This window comes from Pipra filicauda, unplaced genomic scaffold (assembly GCF_003945595.2).
Source record: "Pipra filicauda isolate LSUMZ 115617 unplaced genomic scaffold, ASM394559v2 scaffold169_size1572857_pilon, whole genome shotgun sequence".
Taxonomy (NCBI): domain Eukaryota; kingdom Metazoa; phylum Chordata; class Aves; order Passeriformes; family Pipridae; genus Pipra; species Pipra filicauda.
In genome coordinates this window covers 1,514,024-1,539,040 of record NW_024104206.1, presented here as the reverse complement: position 1 = coordinate 1,539,040, position 25,017 = coordinate 1,514,024, and the positions used below count along the sequence as shown (strand labels likewise).

At 59.3% G+C, this 25,017-nt stretch overlaps 1 protein-coding gene across 3 annotated transcripts in view; it reads left to right on the top strand.

Moving 5' to 3' along the window:
• The first annotated feature begins 8,088 nt into the window (after nucleotides 1-8,088).
• Nucleotides 8,089-25,017, top strand: part of RASGRF1 (Ras protein specific guanine nucleotide releasing factor 1) — a 31,535-nt gene continuing 14,606 nt past the window's right edge. For all 3 annotated transcript variants that reach the window (XM_027733933.2, XM_027733932.2, XM_027733931.2), the window contains exons 1-7: nucleotides 8,089-8,687; nucleotides 17,381-17,487; nucleotides 18,355-18,502; nucleotides 22,488-22,580; nucleotides 23,661-23,914; nucleotides 24,183-24,262; nucleotides 24,639-24,832. In XM_027733933.2, the coding sequence (XP_027589734.1) occupies nucleotides 8,412-8,687; nucleotides 17,381-17,487; nucleotides 18,355-18,502; nucleotides 22,488-22,580; nucleotides 23,661-23,914; nucleotides 24,183-24,262; nucleotides 24,639-24,832 (1,152 nt within the window). In that variant the 5' untranslated portion in view covers nucleotides 8,089-8,411. The remainder of the gene's footprint in view (nucleotides 8,688-17,380; nucleotides 17,488-18,354; nucleotides 18,503-22,487; nucleotides 22,581-23,660; nucleotides 23,915-24,182; nucleotides 24,263-24,638; nucleotides 24,833-25,017) is intronic.

The window sequence follows — 25,017 nt, the reverse complement described above, 5'->3', positions numbered from 1 at the left end:
GGCACTGCCACCGGCTCGGCACTGCCAGCGGCTCGGCACTGCCACCGGCTGCCACCGGCACTGCCACCGGCACGGCACTGCCACCGGCTCCGGTGCCACGGCACTGCCACCGGCTCGGCACTGCCACCGGCACGGCACTGCCACCGGCTCGGCACTGCCACCGGCACTCTGCCAAGGCACAGCACTGGTGACTCCTGCGAGCTGGAGCATCCCTGAGGGTGACAACAGAGGGTGGGGGGCAGCTGCCTGTGCTGGGGGCGATGTTCTGTGTGAGCCATGCAGCAAAGCCGTGGGGTGTGTGGTCATGCAGCACTGCAGACCCTCGGGGACTCTTGCAAAGCCTTCGGTGCCCCCGCCGTGCCTGCCCGTGCGCGGTGACGCAGCGAGCAGGTCCCCTTCAGCCTCCTCCTTCTCTTCGGGCTGAGCAATATTCTTGCTAAAAGGAGGAATTCAGCTATTTTAAATACCAGCTTGTGGGATGATTCAGTGTCTGCTCAGGCAGACATGAGACAACGAGGATGTCAGTCTTCAGGCCTTATTTGAGGGGGAAACCTCTTCCCTGTGTGCTGGCTGCCCTCAGCGATGCCATGAGCCAGCAAACAGTGGGACGGGGGCTGGGGAGGGGCAAAGACTGGTGGCTCCCCTGAGTTGGGACCCCAAAGCACAGCATTCTGGGGAGGGGAGAAGGTGCTGAGCCCTGCAATGGGGTGACCTCTCCAAACCCTCTTGGCCAGCGGCCTGCAAAGCCTCCAGTGTCCCTGCAGCTCCAACAGTTTCCTGTACCTTTGGAGCTGGATCTTCCCTGCTGAGTTTTCATCCTCTTGCTGTTTGTCCTTTCCCTGTGTTTCCTGCATGTGCTCCTCCAACTAGGAAAGGGAATGTGCTGGGGTGCCCCAGCCCTGGTCCCTGACCCCTTGCTCTCTGTCCTCGGGTAAAATCCTCCCCCCCAGATGCTGCCAGAGCTCCTGCATGGATAATGCCACTGGGAGCAGTAGGATTTAGTAGAAAATTCCCTCTTTCAGATGTGATTGATTTGGGTTCCCCCCAGTCCTGGTTTCCAGGCACCAGCGGCTGCTGGAAATGCTCCCCTGGTGACAGAAAATCCATGGGAAAGCAGGCAGCCTGATGAAGTATTCATGAGGATTTTTATCACTGGTTTTCACCCACTGCAGAAAAGTCAGCTTTATTTTTAGTGAGCGATGGATCCAGCAGTAACATGGGAAAAACACTCCATCTCCCTTCGAGCTGCATGGGAGGCGTTGGAGAGGGCCTATGCCTGGGAATGGGAATTAAACAAACCAACTCCTAAGTGCTTCCTGACTAATTCTGGGATCATTAGAACACCTGAATGAGCCTGTGACTGATCCTCTGCTGCCCTGAGTGCTGCAGCCTGTGGCTTCCACCGGACCCAGGCGGCTGCGTCTGCAGCAGCGCCGGTTCACGCGGCCGCAGTGTTCCAGTCGCCTCCCTAATCCCCAACCTGCCTCTGTCCCAGGGAGAGCACAAGAATGAATCACAGCTGATTAATTTGACTTATCCAGAAGAATCTCCCTGAATTAGCAAATATTTTGTTTTATTTGTTTCTATAGTGGACAGGAAAACATCCCTCGGTGCCGGGCAGCTGCACCCGTGGCAGCGCCAGCCCGGGCAGCCTGTGGGGCTGGGAGTCCCAGTGTTACTGAGCCCTGACAGGACACTGACATTTGGCTTCAAGTGATCTTAAAACATATCCCTGAGCCAGCCAAGCTTGGGCGCTGCCTTCCCGCAGTTTTCCTGCTGCCTTTCCCCCATGGGCACTGCTCACTGCCCGGCCAGCGCCGAGATGTGCTCTGTCAGCAGCAGATGCTTAATCTGTTTAAAAATAAATCCATCACTTTCCTGTGACTGATGGGAATCTGTTACAGCAAATCCCACTGTAATGCAGAACCCAGCTGCGGCTGCCAAACTTCAGCACTTTCTCCCTGTTGGGCTCCAGGGAAGGGTTTTGGTCCCTTTTGCCATGGATCTGGGGCAGCTCTGGGGTCATCATTCCCTGCCTGTGTTCATGCCCATTTACTGACACAGCCATAGGTAACACCCAGCAGGGATGAGAAGACCTGAGGCCTCTCCTTGCTCTGAGAGGGATGTGTGACCTCGGACAAGTCTGTGTGCCCTCACTGTGAGGGTCAGGAGCTGCATCTGTCTAAAGCTCTCTGTGGAAAACATGGTGAATGAGAAGGGTCCCCTGTGTCTGTGAGTAACCAGCTCTGTCCAGCAACCAAAAAAACCCCAAAAAACTCTCTGAGGCACTATTACAGTGTGCAAAATTTCCCTGCTGGAAACAAGGGCAGTGCCAGGGGCTGTGGGTTAGGAAGGGAGTTCAGTGGGTACAGGGCAGTGGGGACAACACTTTCATCCTGGGAAGGTGAACTGGGGTGCAGAGAGGGTCTCTGCCTCCCATCTAATTAAACAAGCTAATGAGCGATGGAGATGTGTCTTGGGTTGTCTCTGTTCCAGCAAATGGGAGCAGTGGAAGGGCTTGGTTCAGGGAGACACCTCCATCCCTGCTGCAACACCTTGGAAGGTGCCACTGCGAAGGTCCTGCCTGTGGGAGCTGGGGTTCTCTCCCTCCCGAGAGGTGAGGCGAGTCACGCTGGTGCAGCTGCATTGGGAATCTGGTGGGTTCCCAAAACAGGACCAAATTCCTCTTCTCAGCACAGTATGAGCCCTTGTACCCCCATGGGTCTTTTTCCCCCCTACAGTGCCACGGGTGCCAGGGCTGGCAGCTACTGTGGCATCGAGCCCATCCCTGCATGGATCCTGGGAGTGGAGGAATGGACACAGCATGTGCTGATGCATTGCACAGGCAGCTACAGGAGCAGCCACGTGCTGTCTGGGGCAAGGGCCAGTGTGGGCCAGCATGGGATGATCCCCCACGGGATGATGAGGGTGCTGGGGGCACATGGGCACCATCACTGTCCTGTCTGTGGCCGCTGCACCGTGTGCTGGGGGTGGTGCTGTGGGCAGAAACCTGCCTGGGGTGTGTCCCCCAGCCCCTGCGGCCAAGGGGATCCCGGCTGGGCAGGCTGATGGCTCCAGATGGGGAAGCTGAATTACCCCAATTTACTCCCTCCCAAGGAGGGAGAAGGACCTCTTGAAGCCTGCTGGGCTTTCCCACTCCCTGTGGGTGATGCTGCCTGACCCTGAGATTCTTCCCTGGCTGTCAGAACACTCCTTGGCAGGGGATTGGAACTGGATGGTCCTTAAGGTCATCCAACCCAAACCATTCAGTGATTCTGTGATCTCGGGCTTGCCTGGCTCCTTCCCTGAGTGCAGCCAGATGCTGTCACAGAGCCCCGTGGTGTAAATGACCCTGTTTGACTGCTCCTGGGGCAACTGCTGGGCAAACAGCTGGCAAACCAGCTCCAGGGGGATGTGGTTCCCATCTGGGAGCCCTGGCTGCAGCGCAGTGTCCAGGGATGCAGGAGGACCTGCTGTGGCTGTGGGTGTCCCCACCATGCCCTTGAGGAGGATAATCCCAGCACCTGTGTAAGTGGCTCATGCTGGGAGTGACTGCAGAGCCTTTGCCATGGGGCAAGTGGGGCAATAACTGGTCTAGTGAGTGACACTCTGTCCTGCCCAGGGCCTCCTGTGTCACCTGGTGTGTTGGTAGTGTCATCTGTGACTGGGGCAATTTCGTCGTCTTCCAAATCAGCTGGTAGAGAGACAGGGAGAAAGGATTTCCCCACAAAAATAAGGAATGAATCGCTTCCAGAGATTTGGATATTAAATCTTTAATTAGTGATGGACTTTGGCATGTAAGGACACATGACAGAACCTGGCTGGGCTGTTCTCTCAGGAGTGCTGGTGCTGACCTTGCTCCCCAGGGCTAATCCCAGTGTCCCTGGGGATTACCTGCTTGGACATGGCACATCCAGCCCCAGGACGGATTGTCCAAGGTGATCCAGCCATGCCACCAGCACCTTCTGCACAGGCATGCATGCCCAGCTTGGAGCCAGGTGATACAGTCAGACACAGGGAGCAGGGAAGGTTGTGCCTGATGGTACTTTGTACCTGTAGGGACAGGAAATGACTTTAAAATCCTGTGGCTGCAGTGTCCAGGGGGATTCAGTGCTGTTCTGTCCATCAGATGGCAAATCCTGTGTGTAACAGCAGGGACCCCAGCCCATGGAGTGCAGCATCACACGGATATAGAACATCCCTCTCGGCTGTAACGCATTTCAAGGGCTTGTAAAACACAGCAATGCCTAAAAATAACGTGGGTTGCCAAATCCCTGCTGTGGGTGTGCTCGGCGAGGCGCCTGCGGCAGCTCGGGCAGCCCAGCACGGGGCTGCTCTGGACACAGGGCCTGCAGTGGCAGAGCTTCCATCCCCACCCTCGCTCCCTGGTGACCCCAGTGCCCGTCCTGTCCCTGCTCGGTGCCCAGCAGCAGAGCCATGGCTGTGTGCAGGGCAGCCCTGCTCCCTGTGCAGGACACAGCCCTGTGTGCTCCCTGGGAGCTCTCCATGGAGACAGGAATGATTCGTGTCAGGCCGTGGCAAACCTGAGGGTGGGGCAGGCACAAGCCTTGGGTGTCCTCCTGCAGCCCTGGGGACAGTGCTTGGGGTGTTGCAAGGGCTCAGGGTGACACAGGTGCTCGGTACCTCTCCCCTCTGCCTCACCCTGACTGTTCTCTGTGCCCGGGTGCTGTTGCTGGGCTGGGCAGATGCTGTGCCACTGTCCCAAGGGACCAAGGTGGCACAGGGACAGCTGTGGCCAGCTGGGATGCATAGACCCACTGGAGCCCTACAGCACTGGTGGCCCCAGGAAGTGACTGTCCCCACGGGAAGAGAAGCTGCCCATCGTGGCCAGGGCTGCTTGGGGATCCTGTGCCAGCCTTGAAGCAGGCAGGGATCACCCGATGCCATGGAAGGCAGGTCTGACACCTGGAATGCTGCTGTGCCTCATGCTGCCCCTCGCCCCTGCCAGGGGGGAAGGGCTCCAGCAAGCCTTGGCTTGATGTAATGTGGGGACACAATTCTTCCCCTCTATCTCTCAGGTGAGGAAGCCAGCACCCCAGCCAGGAGCCAGGAGCGGTGCCAGAGCCCTCTCCATGGGCTCAGGAACAAGCGAGAGCTGCTGGCATAAATTACCACGCTGTCATCCCTGGCGCTGAGATTCCCAGGGAACAGCTTAGCGGTTCAAAGGGCTGCTGAAACAATTTCACATCGCATGATCACAGTCCTGGAGCTCTCCAGCTAAAAAATGTCAACAAAGAGGCCATTTCCACAGCGCGGCTGCCCATGGCCCCAGGGGCTGGGCACAGCCAGCCCCTCCCTGGCCCCTGCCGGTGGGTTTGGTGCTAAGTGACAAACTGGCCTAATGAGCTCGTGGGCTCCTCGTGCTGGTGAGGAGACCGCAGTTATCCATCCCTGTGCCCCTCCAGCACTGCACACAAATGGGGCCAAGTGTGCTCAGCTCCGGTGGGACTCAAGGGATGGAAAGGGACATCCATGGTGATGGTGGGGCTGGTGGCACAGAGAGTATACAGCCACCACCCTTAGTGGGTGCTCCCCACCCTGCCCCAGCTGCACCACCAGATTTTGTTTTAGCCCCAAAGGTGGGAGAGTGCTTTGGGTGAGAGCACTGAGAGACCTGTCCTGTGCCACACCGGCGGGTCAGACACCCCCTGAGCCCCTAACACACCACGGGTGCCACGCCTCCCACTCCTTTTCTGTCTCCCTGCTGGCTCAGCATGTGCTCTGCCCTGGTCCCCCAGACCCTGTCACTGCATGTTCAGAGCTCTCTGCTGGTGACTGTCCCCGTCCTGGAGCCCCCCCACTGCCGATGTGCCCCCTGCAGTCCCCCCCTGTGCTGAGCAGAGTCCTGTGCCAGCAGCCCTGTGCCCTCAGGTGCTGTGCAGTCCATGGTCCTGCTGCCTGTGGATCTGCTCAGGCTGTGTGCAGGACAGATGCCCACAGGAACCACTTAAACACTTAAATGAAGAGCAAAGAAACCACAGCAACTAAAGCACTCGGAAACGTTGGAAATCTTTACTCTGGACAAACTCCCTGTCCCATGGCCAGCGTGCCAAGGCTGGCTCTCCTGGCTCTTGGGGGCATGAGGATCGCTTCCCTCTGCTACTGGAGCAGGAAGGTCACCCTGCAAACACCTCCCCATCGACTGATGCAATGCTACCCACAGGAAACAAACCTCTCTTTGTTCCAGGAATCAAACTTTCCATGTTTGTTTGAGCCTTGAAAGCTGTCAGTGATATTTCCATCACCCTCATCATCTTCCACAGGGAGTCTGAGGTGAACAAACACCATTGGAAAGCAAAGTCCGGCTGCCGTGTCTGGCATCAACCCCACCACAACCTGTCCCTGGTGCCATGGGTGCTGCTGTCCTCAGGACAGTGGGACCCCCTGGGCAGTGGGCACACTGGGAATGTCCCTGGGCACACAGCATCCCCTGGTACACCACATCCCCTGGCACACTGCATCTCCAGGCACAGCCCCATGGCTGGCCAGAGGGCTTGGCAGCTCCCAGGGCATCAGGCAGCTTCCATCCAGTACAGGAATTATTGGCAGTGCCAGCTTCCCAGCTATTATTTCATCCAGAATTTTGCAGACTTCTTCAAAGTGCCACTGCACTGTTTCATACGAGACAGGTTGGGCACAGAGAGCACCTTCTGCTCCATGCTGGGACCCATCCTTCACCCCAGCTGGAGGCTGCAGCAATGGAACAGGATGGGGGATCTCACAGATAAGGCTGGACAAATGGAAAAAGGGAGAGCCCTGGCCACAGAGGGAAGTTGGCTGTGCTGGTGGGAAACCCACCTGCATCTGGACACAGTGGGCACACAGCTGGGGAAAGGAGTGGGAGGGCAGGGGGCACGGGGGGCCAGGGCAGCGGGTGGCCCTGTTCCTGCTCTGCCCCTCTCTGGCACTGACCTGGCACACAGCAGGCCTTGGGCTGTGTCCCTCGAGGTGGCGATGGGCACGTGTCCCAGCAGTACCCAGGCCAAGTGGCTCCATCCTGGCAATGCCAGCACCCTTCCCAACTCCAGCCCGTTCGCTCCCGTTCCCATGGCAACCCATGACCTCACTGGGTTCCTTGGAGCTCTGCCAGCATTTTCAGCAGAAATAAAGCAAATGACCAGGTTGTTCTGCTGCCCTCCCTGTCTGTGGGGGCTCTGTCACACTTGGGGCTCGGGTCAGGGCCAGCTCCTCTGCGCAGGGCTCACGTGCCACCTCGCAGCCACCACAGGTCTCACACGTGCCCATCACCACGGCCTCTGGCTGACCCAGTGCTCCTGGATGCAGGAGCCTGCCCGGGATACGGGGAGCACCAGGGCACTCCCTTCCCTGCACAGGCTTCAGGTGCAGCCAGTGCCCATTTTTCCCAGTTTTGCCCTGCTTGGCAGAGCACACAAGCCAGGATAGAGGAGAGGGATCAAGAATGAGACAAATGGAAATAAATGGAGAAACTGGTTCGTCTGCCCTGTTTGGTGGTGCCACTCATCCCAAGGTCCTTTCTGGCCAAAGGGTCTCTTTTGGCCTGGACCCCATGTTCCCAGGGCTCCCCATGCTCTGGGGTCCCTCCTGGCCTGGGGCTATGGCTGTTCCTGGGGGGTCCCATGTGCCCAGGGGCCCCTCTTGTCCTGGGGGTCCTGCGTGTCTGGGGGTCCCTCTTAGCTCAGGGCTCTAAGTCTGGGGTTCCCTCTTAGCCTGGGGCTCTGGCTGTGCCCGGGGGTCTCATCTGATCTGGGGGTTCCTCTTGGTCCAGGACTCTGGCTGTGCCTGGGGGCTCTCCCTTGGCCCGGGACTCCAGTTGTGGATAGGATTCCATGCTGGCCCGGGGTCCCACGTGTCTGGGCGTCCCTCTCGGTCTGGGGATCCTGCGTGCCCGGGGTCCTGCGAGCCCGGGGGTCTCTCTCGGTCCGGGGTTCCCTTGCGGTGAGAGCGGAGCGGTGGCGGTGCTGACGGTGCTGGCGGCGGCCCCGGCATCCCGCGGCCCGGGGGCGGCCCCGGCGAGCGCAACGCGGCGCGACCACCCCCGCAGCCGGCGGCAGCGCGGGAGGCAGGGAAGGAGGCAGGGAAGGAGGCAGGGAAGGAGGGCCGCGGCTCCGCTCGGCTCGGCGCGGCTCCGCTCGGCGCTGACGGTCCCCGGTGCCGCCGCCGTCACTCGCCCCGCCCGTCCGCGGCTCCGCGCGGCGGGTGCGGGACGCGGCGCTCGCCGGCACAGCCGGGGGAGCTCAGCGGGGCCGGGCCGCGGGATGAGCGCCCGGCAGCTCCCCGGGGGCAGCGGGGGCCGCTGATGCTGCGGGGGCCGCGGGGTCTGCGGGGACCGCGGGGTCTGCGGGGGCGGCGGGGGCGGCTCGGCGCGGCCCCGCCCGCGGCGGGGGCCATGTGAGCGCGGTGCCGGCAGGATGCAGAAGGGGATGCGGCTCAATGACGGGCACGTCGCCCACCTGGGGCTGCTGGCGAAGAAGGACGGGGCCCGGCGCGGATACCTGAGCAAGCGGAGCGCCGACAACACGAAATGGCACACCAAGTGGTTCGCGCTGCTCCAGAACATGCTCTTCTACTTCGAGACCGACTCCAGCTCCCGGCCCTCGGGGCTCTACCTGCTCGAGGGCTGCGTCTGCGACCGCGCGCCCTCTCCCAAGCCCCCCCTCTCGGCCAAGGACTCCCTGGAGAAGCAGGTGGGCGATACGGGGGGCCCCGCGGAGGGGAAGGGGGGGATGCCCCGCGGTGGTCCAGGCCTCGCATCCCGGGGCTTCTGTCGCCCGGGACCTGCCCCACGCGTGACCGGGGCGGGGGTGAGGATGAGGCCGGGCTGTGCTGGGGAGGGGGAATGCTCCCGGAGGCTGCAGTGCCAGGGCAGCGGGTGGGTCCGTTGTGGGGTTGTCGGGCTCTGTCGGGAGCACCCCCACACCCCTTCCCATCCACCTCCAGCTCTCGGCTAATTAACTGCCGGTAATTAGCGCGGGGCTGCGGCGCGGGGCGCCCCCCGGCGGCCGCTCGTGGCGCTGCAGAGCCCCCGCGAGTCCGCGGCGTGACCCCCCCGGCCCGGCGGGGTTCGGGGCAGCGGCCCGGGCGGGCGGGGGGACCCTGGGGCTCCCGGGGGGCGGCTCCAGCCACGTCGCGGTTCAGCCACGCGGCTTCACTGTTTCCCGCTCCCCGTGTGTCCCCCGTGGTTTGCCCGGGGCTGAGGGACAGCTCCCCCCCGGCCCCGCGGGGTGGGCAGCCTGGCGAAGGGTGTGCGGTGCTCAGCGCGGGGGGGCGCAGGGCCTTGTTTTTAGACAGATTTCACCCTGTTCCTACTCCCCACGTGAGCGGTTTGTGCCTCTATCCCTTCCCTGGGCAAGGGGAGAAGTGGAGTGGGGTCCCCCAAGCCCCCCATGCCCCCGTGCTGGCGCTGCTCTGCAGTGCCCTTTGCCAATGCTGATGTCTGCGGGTGATCAGCGCGGAAACACCAAAGCCTTCGCGAGGCCCTGGGAGAATCTGGATCCCTCCCCCGACCCCAAGGCTGCTGGGGACTCAGCCGTGGAGACCACAGCCCCAAACGGGCCCGGGGTGGGTTTCCCCCCCCCTTCCCCCAGCTGCACCTTTCTCAGGTGGGCAAAGTGTCCTGGAGCAGTGTGTTGTGGATGCTGGCAGCCCCCAGCGTGTTTGTCTGGGGGTGTTTGCTGGAGCTGGGATGCGCTGGAGCAGCCAGGAGGGATGGGATGGAGCCAGACAGGGGGGAGAACGGCTGGCTTCCAGCCTGGGGGGCAAATCCCTGGCCATTGCTTCCAAAAACACCTCCAGTCTCATTAGCGTGGACAGGAGCCAGCTGGATTCATCTCCTGACCGTGGTGTGTGGAGCGTGGCCACGCGCCCCGTGGGTGCCCGTGGCACGGTGGCACCGGGAGCCTTTCTCTGGCAGCAGCCAGAGGGTCACGGCACTGCCAGCCCGGGCTGGGCACGTGCGGGAGGCACCGTGTGTTTTGGGTCCAGCTCTGCAGGTCTTGCATAATTCCTGCCTAAGCAGGCTCCGGAGAGGCAGTGGGAGCACTGCTGGCAGACTGCAGGAGGGGACCCATGGGCACCCACCGGGCACCCTGGGGCACGGGTCAGCCTGTGAGGAAATCAGCCCCTTAATTCTGGCTCTTCCTGGCACTTGGAAAGCCCTGCCATGAGAGCCAGGCACCACTGCTCCCTGGCACGTTCTCTCCCTCCATCCTGGCTGGGAGCACGGGAATGTTTCCCTGTGCTTTGCCCAGCTGAGGCTCCTCACAGCCCAGCACGTGCACCGGAGCAGCCCTGGTGTGTGGCACTTCGGGGGCTGCGGCTGCCAGGGGGTCACACTGCTGTGGCTGTCACTGCTGTCCCTTCAGTGACAGATGTTGTGGGTTCCTGGTTTGGCGTCCATCAAGTTTGCCAGCCAGGTTGCAGTCGAGCTTCCTGGCCAGATTGAAATCAAGCTCGAAATCAAGGCTTTGACTCCTCGTGTTTGTGCAGGAGGAATTTTCCACGATGCAAACACTATGGGGAGGATATCACATCCCCTTTCCAGTTCAAAATGCACTTGCAGGGTTGATCCTTGATCTAAATGAGGGGCTGCTGTCAGAGGGAGCTCCTGCCATGCCAAATATTTTCCCGGCCGCTGCTCCACGTGAATTTGCTGTGGTTTGGCTCCTGGCTCGTAATTCTGTGTAATTCCTTTGGCCAAATGTAACTGGAAGCGCGGGAGCGCTGGATGCCCACTGCTCTGCAAGCTAATTAATGGCCCAGGGATGAGATAAGCAGTGAATATTGATGGTGCAGATCTGCAGCCTGGCCAGGCGGGAGGAGCGGGTGGTACGCGGGGCCGGCTGCGCTCCAGGAGGGGTCCATGTTCCTCACTCCAGGGAAAGCCCTGCCTTCCACCTCACCTGGTACCCAGCTGTGCCCAGCATCCCGTGAAGGGAAGGTGCTGAGGAAATTTCTAGCATTGCCTGTGATCCCCATTAATTGTGTTTTGAGGGTATGTATCTACCCGGGCAGTTCCAGCTGGAACTCTGAGGACAGCGTTCCCTGCAGCAGAGGAGCTCCAGGTTTGGATTCCTTCCTTGCTGGAGTAGAGCCTGAAAGGTTCCAAATTCACTGCAAAGGAGAAATTTTAAGGGGTGGGGCTTTCAAACCCTCGCTTTTAAGCACACATAATGTGCTTTGGGGGGATTTTTTCCATGGAACATGGTGACTTTTAGCATGGGTACATGTGAGAATAGGGCAGCAAAGACATTTGGAAAACTGGAACAACAAAGAGGGATTTGCTGCCTCTGGAAACTTAGTTTACTGCTTTTGCTACAGTTCATTTTTCCACAAATGAATTTTCCTTCCAACCAGTTGGACGTGGAAGATATGTTATTGCTGGGTGAGGCCAGGCTGTGGCCAGGGGAAGGGTCTGTGGGACGGGCCAGCGTGGCCCCTTGGCGCGGGCGCCTGGGATCCGGCTGCTTGGGGTGGTGATGCCAGTGGTGCTGGGCTGAGCCGGGAGGGTGACCCCCCTTTTACCCTGCTGTGGTGTCTGGGCTGTGCCACCCCCAGCCCTGCTGTCCCCGGCCCCCGAGGGTGACGATGCCGGGATGTGCTTTCACGTGGCCGCGTCCACGTGCGTGTGCTGGGGGTGGGCAGGATGAGGGTGCCCCGGGAGGGAGGGGGCACAGCCAAGGTGAGATCCTGGAGGAAGAGCTGAGCAGGTGTGAGGTCCAGAGTTAATCTGACCCCAACCTCGAGGACCAGGAAGGCCCCAGCATTGGGTGAGGACTCTCCATCATGTGTCAGTTGGGCAGCTGGAATCACAGCTGGGTTTGCTCCGTGGATCCAGCCTGGAACTGGATTTAGAGTCACGGAATCACTAAGGTTGGAAAAGCCCTCTGAGATTATTGAGTCCAACTGTTCCCCAAGCACCGCCAAGGCCACCACTAACCAGGTCCCCAAGTGCCACACCTCCATGGCTTTTGAAGACTTCCTGGGATGAGAACTCCACCACTGTCCTGGGCAGCTGTGCCAGTTTCCAGACCTGTATCCCAGTGCTGTTCATTGTTCCTAACCAGGAGCCCTCAGACAGAGCCAGTGTGGTGCTGAGTCAGACAGTGGCCCCCTTGGCTCGAGGCTCTGTGCTCTGGGGTGCTGAGCTGTGTTCCCCCAGGCCAGGGCTGCTCCCATGGATGGCCATTTCCTGCCCCATCTCCAGAGTGCTGTCCAGGGAAGGGGCCATGGTTATGTCTGCTGTCAGGGGTAGGCAGGACTCAGGAAGTGTTTTGCATCACAATGCAAAGCTGAGGTGAGCGTGCAAGGGGTGGGTGGTGTGGCTGTGTTTCCCACGGGATGGCAGAAGGCTTGTGGACACAATTCCCACTGACACATCCTGGAAAGAGTTGTCTCCCATCTCCTGGCAGTGTGTCCAAACCCAGTCCTACTCTTTTTCCTGTAGAGCCAAGGAGGGCATGGGAAAGCCATGGCTCTTCCCAGCCCCAGCAGCACACAGAGCATCGAGGGCACCCTGTCCCATGGCCCCATGGCCCCCATCCCCAAGACACTGGGAGTGCTGGAGGGGAGTGGAGACAGGGAAATTTGGGTGCCTTGGGGATCTGCAGTATCCCCTGCCAGCCCAGCAGCTCCGGCTCTCCCAGAGCCCAGCCCCAGGCCCTGCTGATGGAGCCGTTCCTGGCAGTGGGAATGCTCAGACAGCTCTCCAAGGCATCCAGCCAGGCCCGGCCCTGCGTGGGGGTTCACCTGGCTACCCCCAAAAAGGAGCATCAGCCACCTGGGGCAGGGGGAATTCTTCTACCTGAACGTAATGCCATGCAATCTGATTTTTTTGGGACTATAAATCATAATTTGTGGAACTAAACCTGAACTATTCAGCAGCTTTGGGGGAACGTTGTTTTTTTAATTAATTACTGTAGCGAGCAATGCCATGTGGGGATTTTTGAGTGTGGGGAGGTGTGCTCATGGTGTTGGTTCTGGTGTTTCCTGTGTGCCTGCCTGCCAGATCACTGGTTAAAATCAGGGAAAATTTGATTTATTTGAATTTTTCTACAAATATTTCTGCCCGTGACTCCAGAGCCTGCTCCACATAGGTGATGCTTGCCTCTAGCACCCATTTACGAGCATCCTGACAGCCCATCCCGAAGCAAAGGAGGGAAATTGCAGCCTCTGGGATATTTTTTCTTACTGTCAGCACGGAAATGAGCTGCTGGAGCATCCGACTCCAAAGTCCTGTTTTCCCAAAGCACATGGTATGTAGGTCAGGGATGTTAAGAGCTGCCATAGCTGGCTGTGGATTTTTAGACTCATCCATCCAGAGCAGGAAAATTCTCCTCCTTTTGCCCTTTGTGTCAGCTGGAATAACCATCAGCTTCACAAACAGGCGGACGTGGATCTACCCACTCCGGGAGGATGGAGGGTAGGCGGTTCCAGAGGGATGATGGGGGGCATTCCTGTGGGATGGAAAGAATCCTGTGATGGCACAATAAAACAAGTAAAAGGTGACAGTGGTGTTGCTGGGGGGGTTCCCTTGTGGTCCCCCCACTATCACATGTGCAGTCACCAATGTGGGGATGCAAGGAGAGCAACTCCTGGGAATAACATCCTGAGGGGCCTGGCAAGTCGTTCAGGCAGAAGAATGCCCCGCTCCAAATTTAAAAGAATTCTGGGAATAGGTTGGTTTTCTATTTTGGAAATAATGCATCATTTTAAAGATTATTAGGATTTATTTCTGAGTCTTTCTGCACATCAGGGGCCTTGGTAATAACCCCCCCCAGAGCAGGGAGGGCCCAGGGCTGTGGGTGGCCCGGGGGAGCTGGTGATGGTTGCCTAGGGGGGTCCTGGGGCTGTGAGTGCCCCTGGAGTGCTTTAAAATTTCTCTTGGTGACCTGGAATGTTCCTGTATCATTATTTTGGGCAGAATTGCCGGGTCTCCTGGGGCTTCTTGAAGGAAATCCTTGGGGTTTGGGTATCTGGGCATCCTGCAGTGCTGTGCATCCCACAGCTCCCAGGTCCAGAGCAATGTGCCTCCCACAGTGGGGGCTCAGAAGGCACCACGGAAACAGGGGAGGCTGGAAAACACCCTGTAATGAGGGATTTCCTCAAGGAATCACATCTGCTTATTTTAGCAGGAGCAGAGGGAGAGGGCTGGGGTGAGGGGGGTTCGTCCCCAGGGCTGTGAGTTGGTGAGGTCTGAAATGAGCAAAAAGTGGGTGTGAGGAGAAGCAAAGGGATGCTGTGGGTAACTCGTGCCCTGCCCTGGGCAGCACAAACTGCCCCAGGGACACTGTGCTGGGGCCATGCTGAAGCCACGGGCTCATCCTGATGCTCCCAGAGCTCTGCGTGCTGCTGTGAGTGGCTGGTCCTGTGCTGGTCCCATATGTGGGTCTGGTCCTGTCCGTGGGTCTGGTCCTGTCCGTGGGGCTGGTCCTGTGCTGGTCCTGTCCGTGGGGCTGGTCCTGTGCTGGTCCTGTCCGTGGGGCTGGTCCTGGTCCTCAGTGTGTGCCCCGCGAGCGCGGCAGGAAGCGCTCCCGGGCTGTCGGGTGTGATGTGTCACTGTGATGGCAGAGAGGGATCGTCGTTTGGGCGTAGATAAAAGGTGGTGGGAGTTTTATTATTCAAATATAAAATAACTTCCTCCTTCCCACCACGCTGCACTTCCTGGTAATTGTGTGGGGATAAACGGGAGCAGCACGAGGAGTGTGTGCTGGAGGGAGCCAGCTTTGGATCTCTGGCGGAGCAGAGGTGGGGACTGAGGGGTCCTGGCTGCAGCCCCGTGGGGGTGGGAGGCCTTCACCCCTCATCATCCAGCTCTGCTGCCAACAGCACTGAAACTGCCATTGGAAAAACCTTCCTGAGTTTTCGGGTTTAAATTGGATGAACGAGGAACTATCTGACCAAACCTTTGGGTGCCGGTGTGGGCAAAGAGGGCAGTGGGGCAGGGTGGGCACCTGTGCAGGGTCCCTCTCCACATCCCTGCCCCGCTCCCTGTCCTGATCCCTGCCCTGGGCTCTGCACCCCTTATTTTAACCTCTGACAAGCCCCCAGTCTGATGCTCTCCCAGGCCCTGGGGAAGGTTGGGCTGCTCTAACCTGGTGAGCAGGTGAGTCCTGCTTGTGGGTGCAGGCTCTGAGTGGGTGCACTCGCCCACGGGAGCACAAACAGGTGCTGTGTCATCCCCACGGGACCCCAGGAGCTCACATGGATGCTGCATCATCCACATGCAGCACCTGGGAAGGGCAGCCCAGGGCTTGCCATCCCATCCCCTCTAGCCAGGCAGAGACCAGTTTTGGGGACTCCCTGTGTTGCTGGTCCTGTGGGGACCTGGCTGAGCACCAGCTGTTGGTGTTGGTGGATCAGGTGTGGGGAACGTGCACACTGTGGTGCTGGGGTGGTTTGTCCCTGCAGCACCAGGAGCTGCCAGGGGCATTGGGGTGGAGAAAGGGCTCGCCCACACCTTGTTGTTTAAGTGGGGCATTTCCAGCCTTGCCAACCTGATGAGCTCTTCTCGATGCAGTTACAAGTGAAGGGATGTGAGATGGGTGTAAAGGCAGGCACAGAATCACACTGTGCAGAGACTGCAGATTCTGGTTAATTTTCCAGCAGTTGTCAGTAAAAGTCTTTAGGGGTGGGAGGGAGAGGGAAAGGGGTGAAAAGCAAAGAGCTGGGGAGCTGCTGCAGCTCTGGGGGTGTCCCACAGGCAGACACAGAGCTCTGGGCAGCCTGGGCACAGCAGGTTGGGGAAGGAGTGGGTGAGGGATGATGGTGTTTTACCATGGGAATGGCTCCATAAGGAGAAAGCTTGCCCACAGAATCAGCAATAGGAGATCTTGCACCTAAAGGATCCTGGGCAGAAGTGAAGGAGCCGCATCTTCAGTGGGTCCCTGCAACAACCAGTTGCCCCCCAGAGGCGAAAGCTGTGTCTGAAGGAGGGCTCTGCTGTGCCCCTGGGCAGCACAGGGTCCCAGCTGCCCTCTCCTCCTCTGCAGGACCCAGGGGGCTGGGTGAGCTCCGAGGGTGCTTCTCAGGCTGTTATCCTGAGACATGAGCCCTGGGTGGGCGCGGTGCTGGGGGTGCTGGGTCTGTCTGTGCTGCCCGTGCTGGCACTGCCCGGGAGCAGTGCCTGGCTGTGCCCCGGCTCTCCCCAGCGTCCCAGGCTCACCCAGAGCCTCCTATGCCCATCTGGAGGCCCTTCTGCCCAGCACTGCTGGGCCTGGTCAGGGATGGGGAGGGAAGAGCGTTGTGGCACACATCAGTGTCTTCATGGCACGTGAGGGTCTGCGGCTGCCCACGTCCTGGGGGCAGGGGGGGGTGCCAGGCTGCTGCACCTTGGGCTTGGGTGGTTTTTTCCAAGATAGCTGTGAATTCAGGTCCTTCATTAAACCCAGCAGAGGAGCAGATGATGTCAGGATGAGCTCGTTCCAGAGGGTTTGGTTTAGCCCAGTTATTCCGGGCAGTATCCGGCACTGCAGCGTGGTACCTGTTTCCTTGGAGACTGCAGGGAAGCAGAGGAGCAGCACAAACCCGGCGGCGGCACCGCACACAATTAGCACAAACACTGCAAATGTCAAGGGAGGCTAAAAATAGCCCCGTGCCGTGGCCACTCCCCCCCTGAGCCCCCGGGCCGGGCGTGACACGAGGGACCCGGGCTCTGCTCCCGGCACCTCCCGGGCACGCGGGCAGGGACGCAGGCAGGGATCATGGGATCAAGGAATCATTAAGGCTGGAAAAGACCTCCAAGAACACTGAACCATCAACCTATAAATGCAGGCAGGGATGCAGGCAAGCATTATAGAATCATGGAATCATTAAGAAAAAGGTTAGAAAAGACCTCTAAGACTGTCAAGTCCAACCGTTAACATATGGATGCAGGCAGGAATCATGGAATGATCAGGGCTGGAAGAGGCCTCTAAGATCATAAAGTCCAACCATTGACCTATGGATGCAGGCAGGGATCATAGGATTATAGAATCACTAAGGTTGGAAAAGCCCTCTAAGATCATTGAGTCCAAGGGTTAATCTGTGGATGCTGGCAGGGATGCAGGTCCAGCTCAGCATCCTTGCTGCTCTGCCCCATTCCCCAGGTGAGTGTCCCCAGGGTGGCTGCTGCAGGCTCAGGACTGCAGCCCCCTGCACTTGGGTGGGTTGGGTGGGTTTAGGTTTCCATGAAGCTGGATCTTTGCCCCATGGGATTTGCCCTTGGAACGTTTCCCAGCCCTGTCCTCAGTGGGGGCATGGCTGTGCTGGGGGCAGCAGGTCTTGGCTGTGCTCCTGGTGTTTCCAAATGTGTTTTTTAAATGGACCAACCTGTGGCAGGTCAGGAAGCGCTTTCTGCCGGCCCTGTGTGTGGTGTAACTGTACCCTGTGCCTGCCCCCCCAGCACTACTTCACCGTTAACTTCAACCACGAGAACCAGAAGACCCTGGAGCTGAGGACCGAGGATGCCAAGGACTGTGACGAGTGGGTGGCAGCCATAGCTCACGCCAGGTATGTCCCTGTGCCCGCCCGGGGGGGACGGGGGACTGAGGGGGGAGCTGTGCCCAGGGGGCTGTGGGCAGGATGTCACTGAGCTGGGCACTGCTGGTGGGCACAGCAGAACACTTTTGTCCCCCAGCCCTGTGTCAGGGACCCTCATGTCGAGCAGGGGGCTGTGTTCAGCTGTCCCCCCATCCCCACCTCAGTCCCATGCCACTGGTGCTCCCTGTCCCAGCCTGGTTCCAAGCCCATCTGTGAGGGATTCACCCAGAATAGCAAACTGGCCAGGAGGGGGGTTGTTGAGGCTCCTGTCTGTGTGCTGTGGGAGCACTGGCCCAGCCCACCTGTCCTGGAGAGGGGTCAGGAGCCAGCACAGTGCTGGTGCCTCTCCAGGGAAGGAGGGTGCTGGGCTGGCAGCGAGCTGTGGGATCACGTGGGAGCTGTGAGCATGGAATGGGAGAAACACCATCCTTTGCAGCCCCTGATGAGACCAGGACTCTGTAGGAGCTTGTGCCACACGTATCCTTCTCTCTTGGGATGTGGTGGGTGACAGAGGTTCGGCCATGGGTGTTTGGGGTTTCTCTTGTCTCGTACAATTTCACTGAGCTTTGTGTTGACCTGCCTGTTTGCCCCTCGTGGGGAACCCATGTGCTCCCCACACTGGTCCTTTCTGAGCAGCAGCATTCCCAGCTGCAGGAACCACCTCCTGGTTTCTTCCCTTTGCGGTTCCCTGATCCAAAGGGGCCAGAGCAGCACGTGGGCAGCTGGGAAGGAGGACCCCTTGCCAAAGTGCAGCCCCCTATGTCGGGGTCCCGTCCCGGGGCCACGGGTGGCTGTGGATCCGCGGGGCCGAGGCGCTCACGGCCGTGTCTGCTGCAGCTACAGGAACCTGGCGACGGAGCACGAGGCGCTGATGCAGAAGTACCTCCATCTCCTGCAGATCGTGGAGACAGAGAAGACCGTTGCCAAGCAACTCCGGCAGCAGATCGAGGACGGGGAGATCGAGATCGAGCGCCTCAAGGCCGAGGTGAAGCACCCGAGGTGGCCCCGTGGATGCGCCGATGCTCCCGGCGTGGCCTGAGGGCGGGCGGGCGATGTCCCTGTGTGGGCAGGCACTGGGGGGGTCGTGGCTGGCATGGTTCTGCTTGTTTGGTGACCCTTCAGTGCAAAGAGGAGCAAGGGCATTGTCTCCCTTGGGGGTTTTCCTTGCAGCAGTGGTGCAGCAAGTGGTTGTGGCTGTGCTGTGCCAGCACGGTGTGAATGGGGGGCTTGGGGGGCTCCCTGGAGCCAGGACAGCTGCTGTGGAAGGGAAGGATTCACTCCAGCAAGGAGCACTGGAGAGTGGGCTGGGGAGCTGCTCCTTGACTCCTGTGAGAGGGGAAAACAGCCACTATATCATAGAATCACAGAATGGTTTGGGCTGGAAGGGACCTTAAACCTCATCTCGTTCCACCCCCTGCCATGGGCAGGGACACCTTCCACCATCCCAGGTTGCTCCAAGCCCCTTCCAGCCTGGCCTTGGACACTTCCAGGGATCCAGGGGCAGCCACAGCTTCTCTGGGCAACCTGGGCCAGGGCCTCACCACCCTCACAGCCAAAAATTCCTTCCCAATATCCATCTATCCCTGCCCTCTGGCAGTGGGAAGCCATTCCCTTGTCCTTTCTCTCCATCCGTTGTCCCCAGTCCCTCTCCAGCTCTCCTGGAGCCCCTTTAGGCCCTGCAAGGGGCTCTCAGCTCTCCCTGGAGCCTTCTCTTCTCCAGGTGAACCCCCCCAGCTCTCCCAGCCTGGCTCCAGAGTAGAGGGGCTCCAGCCCTTGGAGCATCTCCGTGGCCTCCTCTGGACTCTCTCCAGCAGCTCCATGTCCTTCTGCTGTTGGACTCCAGAGCTGGAGACAGCTCTGCAGGTGGGGTCTCACCTGAGGGGGCAGAGGGGGGGACTCGTTCTCCCCAGTACCCCGGGGTTGCTGTGTGCAGTGCTCTGAACACACGGACACTGCTCTGAGCAATCCCATGGGATCAGCCCCTGGAGCCACTGCCCTCAGCATGTCCCGGGAGCTCCGGCAGCAGTTCCTTCATGGTGTCGGGGTGGGAAGGGTGACACGAGGCCAGGTACAGCAGACAGCAACAAGGTGCACAGATGACTCAGCAGAGGGTGCCGAGGGACTCTGTGTCTCTGAGGCACGGGGGAGGAGGAGGCTCCGTGGGGGGAGATGCCTGGCAGTGGGGGGGACATTCAGCATGGAGGGGGATGCTGAGTGCCATGGGGGATGCTGAGTGCCATGGGGGATGCTGAGTGCCATGGGGGATGCTGAGTGCCATGGGGGATGCTGAGTGCCATGGGGGATGCTCCGTGCCATGGGGGATGCTCCGTGCCATGGGGGATGCTGAGTGCCATGGGGGATGCTCTGTGCCATGGGGGATGCTGAGTGCCATGGGGGATGCTCTGTGGTGTGGGGGATGCCTGGTGCTGTGGGTGATGCTCGGTGGCAGAGGGATGCCCAGTGCTGGGGGTATCCCCCTGCTCCCTGGCCATCCCTTCTGGATCCCTTTCCCCCCATGACATGGGGTGGCCCAGTTCTAGTTCCATTTCCATCTGAGGAACCATTTCCGACATCTTGAAGGATAGGGAAAGGGAACTCCAGCATCAGGGGTTTCTTCAGTCCCTGAGCCTGGAGGGGAGAGGTGCTCTCCCCTCTCTCCACCCACGTGGTTCCATGTCAGGCACAGAGACAGCACACCGGAGTGGAGAGGAGGCAGGAGAGAGTTTATTGTTGGGGGGGTTACATTTATAGGCTTAGGAGGATTCACAGAGTAACCAATTACAGGTTGCAGGAAGGGGTTAACAACCAATAGGAAGGGGTTAAAAGGGGCCAGTGAGAACACCTCAGGATATCTCCTCAGGACATTCCTGCATGGGATAACACTTGTCGTGGGGGGTATTGGGAAGAAGAAGCATGTGTTTGCAAAGAGACCACCAAAAGCCATTTTAAGACATGTTTAAACAAGTTTCTCATCAGATTTACTGCTACAATCCCTGTGCTGCCTGGCCCCCCCAGAACCCTCTCCCTTGGCTGTGGGTGGGTGCTGGTGTCCGTGGAGCAGGGGTGGGTGGGCAGTGGGGCAGGAGCGTGGGGCACCCCGGAGCCAGCCTTGCCACCAGCCCCCTCCCCGTGCCTGGCAGGGGGGTGGGCAGTGGTGTCGGGGTGGAGGCAGCTGTAAGTGGGTCAACACGACTGAGACCTCAACCCCAAATCAGTCAGAACCTCAGAATTGCCCCAGAGGAGGCATCTGGAGAGGCAGTGAGGGCAGAGGGGGGGTTGTCCTGTCCTTGTGATGGGCTTTTCCTTACATTTGGATATTTTGGGTTAAAAAGTGCAGGTCAGTAGCAATCCATGACCCTGTGTTGGGGTGCACTGAAGGTTCTTTTAGTCTCGTGGGGTTGGGGAGCCACAAGCCTTTCCCAGGAGTGCTGAATTTGTGCTCTCCGGGACCCTCTTGGTGGGGTTTCTCCTGGGACCCCAGTCCTGTGCTGGCCAGGAGCTCCCCAGGTCTGCTCCAACCTCCCACTTGGGGTGACCCTGCTCCCCTGAGGGGCAGAGGCAGCGGAATGAGCGTCCCCACGAGCCTGGGCCCGGGGAGGTGGGAAATGTGAACCCTGGAATTAGCTGAGGGTCGGCCCAGAGCTGCTGGCAGAGCTGCAGTGTCCTGTCCCTGGGCTCACATTGGTTTCACCTTGCTTGGTTTGGGCGTTTTCACTCTTTCCCACACTTTGAAGCAGGGATCAAATCATCAGCTTCTACTTTAATGTGCAAATTTTGCTCACTCAATTAAAAAAACCCAACAAACAAACCAAAATAAAACTGGCACTGGCAAACCCCTTCCGTGGGCCCTTCTATCCCATGGGAATGGCTTTGGTGCCCACAAACCCTTCAGTGCAGGGGGTGTACAGGGGGTCTTGGGGACTCAGGGTTCCTTGGGAGAGCACACAGAGAGGAAAAAGCTCTAAAACCTCCTCTAAAATCTGATCCCATATAATGAAATGGGGTGAAAGGGATGGAGGTGTGTAGGAGCTGGATCAGTGACCGTGAGCCCATGGCCACCACCTCCAGCATGTTCCTGCTTTTTCCAAGCAGTCCAGACAGCAAAACCCACCTTTGTTCCTCCTTTCTCTCCAAAATGGGACTTTTTCTCCCCAGGAAAGTCATCTTTCCAAGTTGTTTTCTTACTTCTTTTCTATAAAATCAAAATTCAGATCACATTTTCCCAATTTCCCACGTTCTGGATGGCACATGTGCTGCTTTCCTGCCTCTCCCTGTCACTTTCCAAGCGGTTTTGGCCGTGGGGGCCGGGACACGCGACGAGCAGAGGAGGGAGAGAAAGCACAGGGAGAAGCAGTGAAAGCAGAGCCGGGAGCTGGTGGCTCCGATCCCACGAGTGCGGGGAGCGCGGCCGGGGGGGCTGCTCCGCCTGCACGGCTTGGGGTGCAAATGCTTGAGGCTCTTCTGCCGTTTTCTCTCCACGTTGTGTTTATTGACTCGCTGCGAAGGCTCTTTCAGGAAACAGGGATGGGGTTTGGGTTGGGCAGCGGGCAGGACTTCCAGGTCCCAGTCCCAGTGGTGTGTTTGGGGTGCTGGGGGTGCTGAGGAGTCAGTGGTGCCCTGAGAGCTCTGCCAGGTTTCTTCATCTGCTTCATCCACTTCAATCGAGTCCCCATCCCTGGAGGGATTTAAAAACTGTGTGGATGTGGCACTTGGGGACGTGGCTTAGTGGTGGCCTTGGCAGTGCTGGGGAAGGGTTGGACTCGATGATCTCAGAGGGCTTTTCCATCCTAAAGGATTCTGTGATTCCGTGATCCTGTGTGCTTGGGATTCCCATGAAGGCAGAACCAGCACGATGGGTCCCTGTGTCTGTCACTAAGGCAGAGGCTCGTGCTGCCCCCCAGCACGGTGGCAGCCCGGGCTGCCCTGGGCCCGCGGGCCGTGCCGGGCGGGCGCTCACCCTGTGCCCACAGATCGCCTCCCTGCTCAAGGACCACGAGCGCATCCAGGCCAGCCAGAGCAGCGCGCCCAGCGACGATGACAGCGACATCAAGAAGATCAAGAAGGTGGGTGGTGGTGAGGGCTGCGCTCGGAGGGTCCCAGCAGGCACAGCAAACGTGCTCCATGGGGGCCGGCAGAGGTGTCTGAGCAGGTGCCTCTGCCAACAGGGTTTTTTAGGAGGAAAATGTGTTCTTCCCAGCTGGGAGCCCGTCTGTTGGTGGGGCACTCCCAGTGTTCTCTGGATGCATGAGGCGTTTCTTCTCGTGCTGGCTCCTGCACCAACTCTGACATCTCCCCCTCCCGTGGCCGTGGTCACAGCTTTTATTTTGGCAAAGGCAAAGCCACCACCCCGGCAGCATTCCCACAGGGAGCGATAGACTGGCCCAGGCACCTGCTGTCCCATGCAGGGGATGAGGGGTCAAACCCCGTGCGAGGGGCAGAGGCAGTTGCTGCACGTGGGGCCTGGAGTACTGGGCACAGGGCAGGACGTGCTGTGGTTACCCAGTTACATGAGAAAGGGTCAGAAAGTTTTCTGGGTGCATCTCTGCATGTTTGGGTGCCCAGACACGTGCTGGCTCTGGGGGGGTTTGGTGCCCCAGTTCACCAGGCAACTGGGGGTTCTGGGTAGGGCTGAGCTCCTGGTAGGACAGTGCTTGGCATTGTGGCTGTGTCTGGGAGGTCAGGAATAAATGGGATCTTTGCTTCTTGTAGGAGTCCTGCATCCATTCCTGGAGAGGGGAAAAGGGAAAAGGGGACATTGTCTGCAATAAGAAAGTGCATTTTTAATCATGGAATCACAGAGTGGTTTGAGTGGGAAGGGACCTTAAAGATCATCTCCTTCCAAACCCCTGCCATGGGCAGGGACACCTTCCACTAGCCCAGGTTGCTCCAAGCCCCGTCCAACCTGGCCTTGGACACTTCCAGGGATGGGGCAGCCACAGCTTCTCTGGGCAACCTGTGCCAGAGATTTAAATGAGTTGTAGTTGGATTCCCAGCCTGCAGGGTTCAGAGCAGCACCAGGAGGAGGCACAAGAACACCGACTTTAGCGTGGAGCCAGGGAACCTCCCGGCTGCCCCATGCCGAGTGGGGGTCCCTGCCTGGCCCCCCAGCTCTGTCCATAACTCCCAGCCACTGCTCCCCTCAGGTGCAGAGCTTCCTGCGGGGTTGGCTGTGCCGGAGGAAGTGGAAAACCATCATCCAGGACTACATCAGGTCCCCACACGCCGACAGCATGCGCAAGAGGAACCAGGTGGTGTTCAGCATGCTGGAGGCCGAGGCCGAGTATGTCCAGCAGCTCCACATCCTCGTCAACAACTTCCTGCGGCCCCTGCGGATGGCTGCCAGCTCCAAGAAGCCGCCCATCACGCACGACGACGTCAGCAGCATTTTCCTCAACAGGTGAGCTCCATCCTGGGCTCCAGGAGCTCTGCGGCATCTCAGGAGCTCCAGGCACCCGCTGCCCTCCCTGGGCACTGGGGCACTCGTGCCGGGTGGTCCCCAGGAGCCTGCAGGGACCCCCTGCACCCTGTTGTGCAGCCCCCCGCAGCCGGCCTGAGGGCTGCCCTGCTCCCCTGGGCTGGGGCTTTTGTCTAAATCCTCGTTATTTGCTGCTTGTTCGTCCGTCTGTTCTTGTTTTGGCTCAGTCCGGTCTCGGTTCCTCTTTCAGCGAAACGATCATGTTTTTGCACCAAATCTTTTACCAAGGCCTGAAGGCGCGGATCTCCAGCTGGCCCACGCTGGTGCTGGGTGAGTGCCACTGCCTCCTCCTCCTCTTCCTCCTCCTGCAACACAACAGGCATTTGCCAATCAGCAGGAAAACACATTGCACAGCATGTTGTTGCTTGGTCATGTCGGTCACAGAGTAAAAAATCCCAGAGCACCCCAATTCCTGCATTCCTTGTTCTGCCAGGTGGTGGGATGAAGGGCTGGATGCCTCACAGGGAGGCTGGTGCTGGAGAGCATCTCTGTGTCCCATTAGACCCTCTTTAAACCCAAACTGGGCCGAACTGGGTGCGATGCAAGGAGCGGGAGACCGGGGGGTGCTCTGGGGGGGATCTGGGGGGCTGGGGGGCTGTGCTGAGGCCTGGAGCATCTCACCCACCTCCCCCTGCTCTGCTCTCAGCTGACCTGTTCGACATCCTGCTGCCCATGCTGAACATCTACCAGGAGTTCGTGCGGAACCACCAGTACAGCCTGCAGATCCTGGCCCACTGCAAGCAGAACCGCGACTTCGACAAGCTGCTCAAGCACTACGAGGCCAAGCCTGACTGCGAGGAGAGGACCCTGGAGACCTTCCTCACCTACCCCATGTTCCAGGTGACTGCTGGCGCTGGGTTCCCCCCCAAGGATGCCCAGGGGAATAGGATGAACAGTGCAAACCCCATCCCCACAGCTGGTATCGCATGGTGGGGAGGCAAAGCCTGGATGAAAATGCCCTGGGCATGGACCCTGATGGTCCCACATTTCTCCTGGGCTATCACTGGTGCTGTGGAAGGATGCTG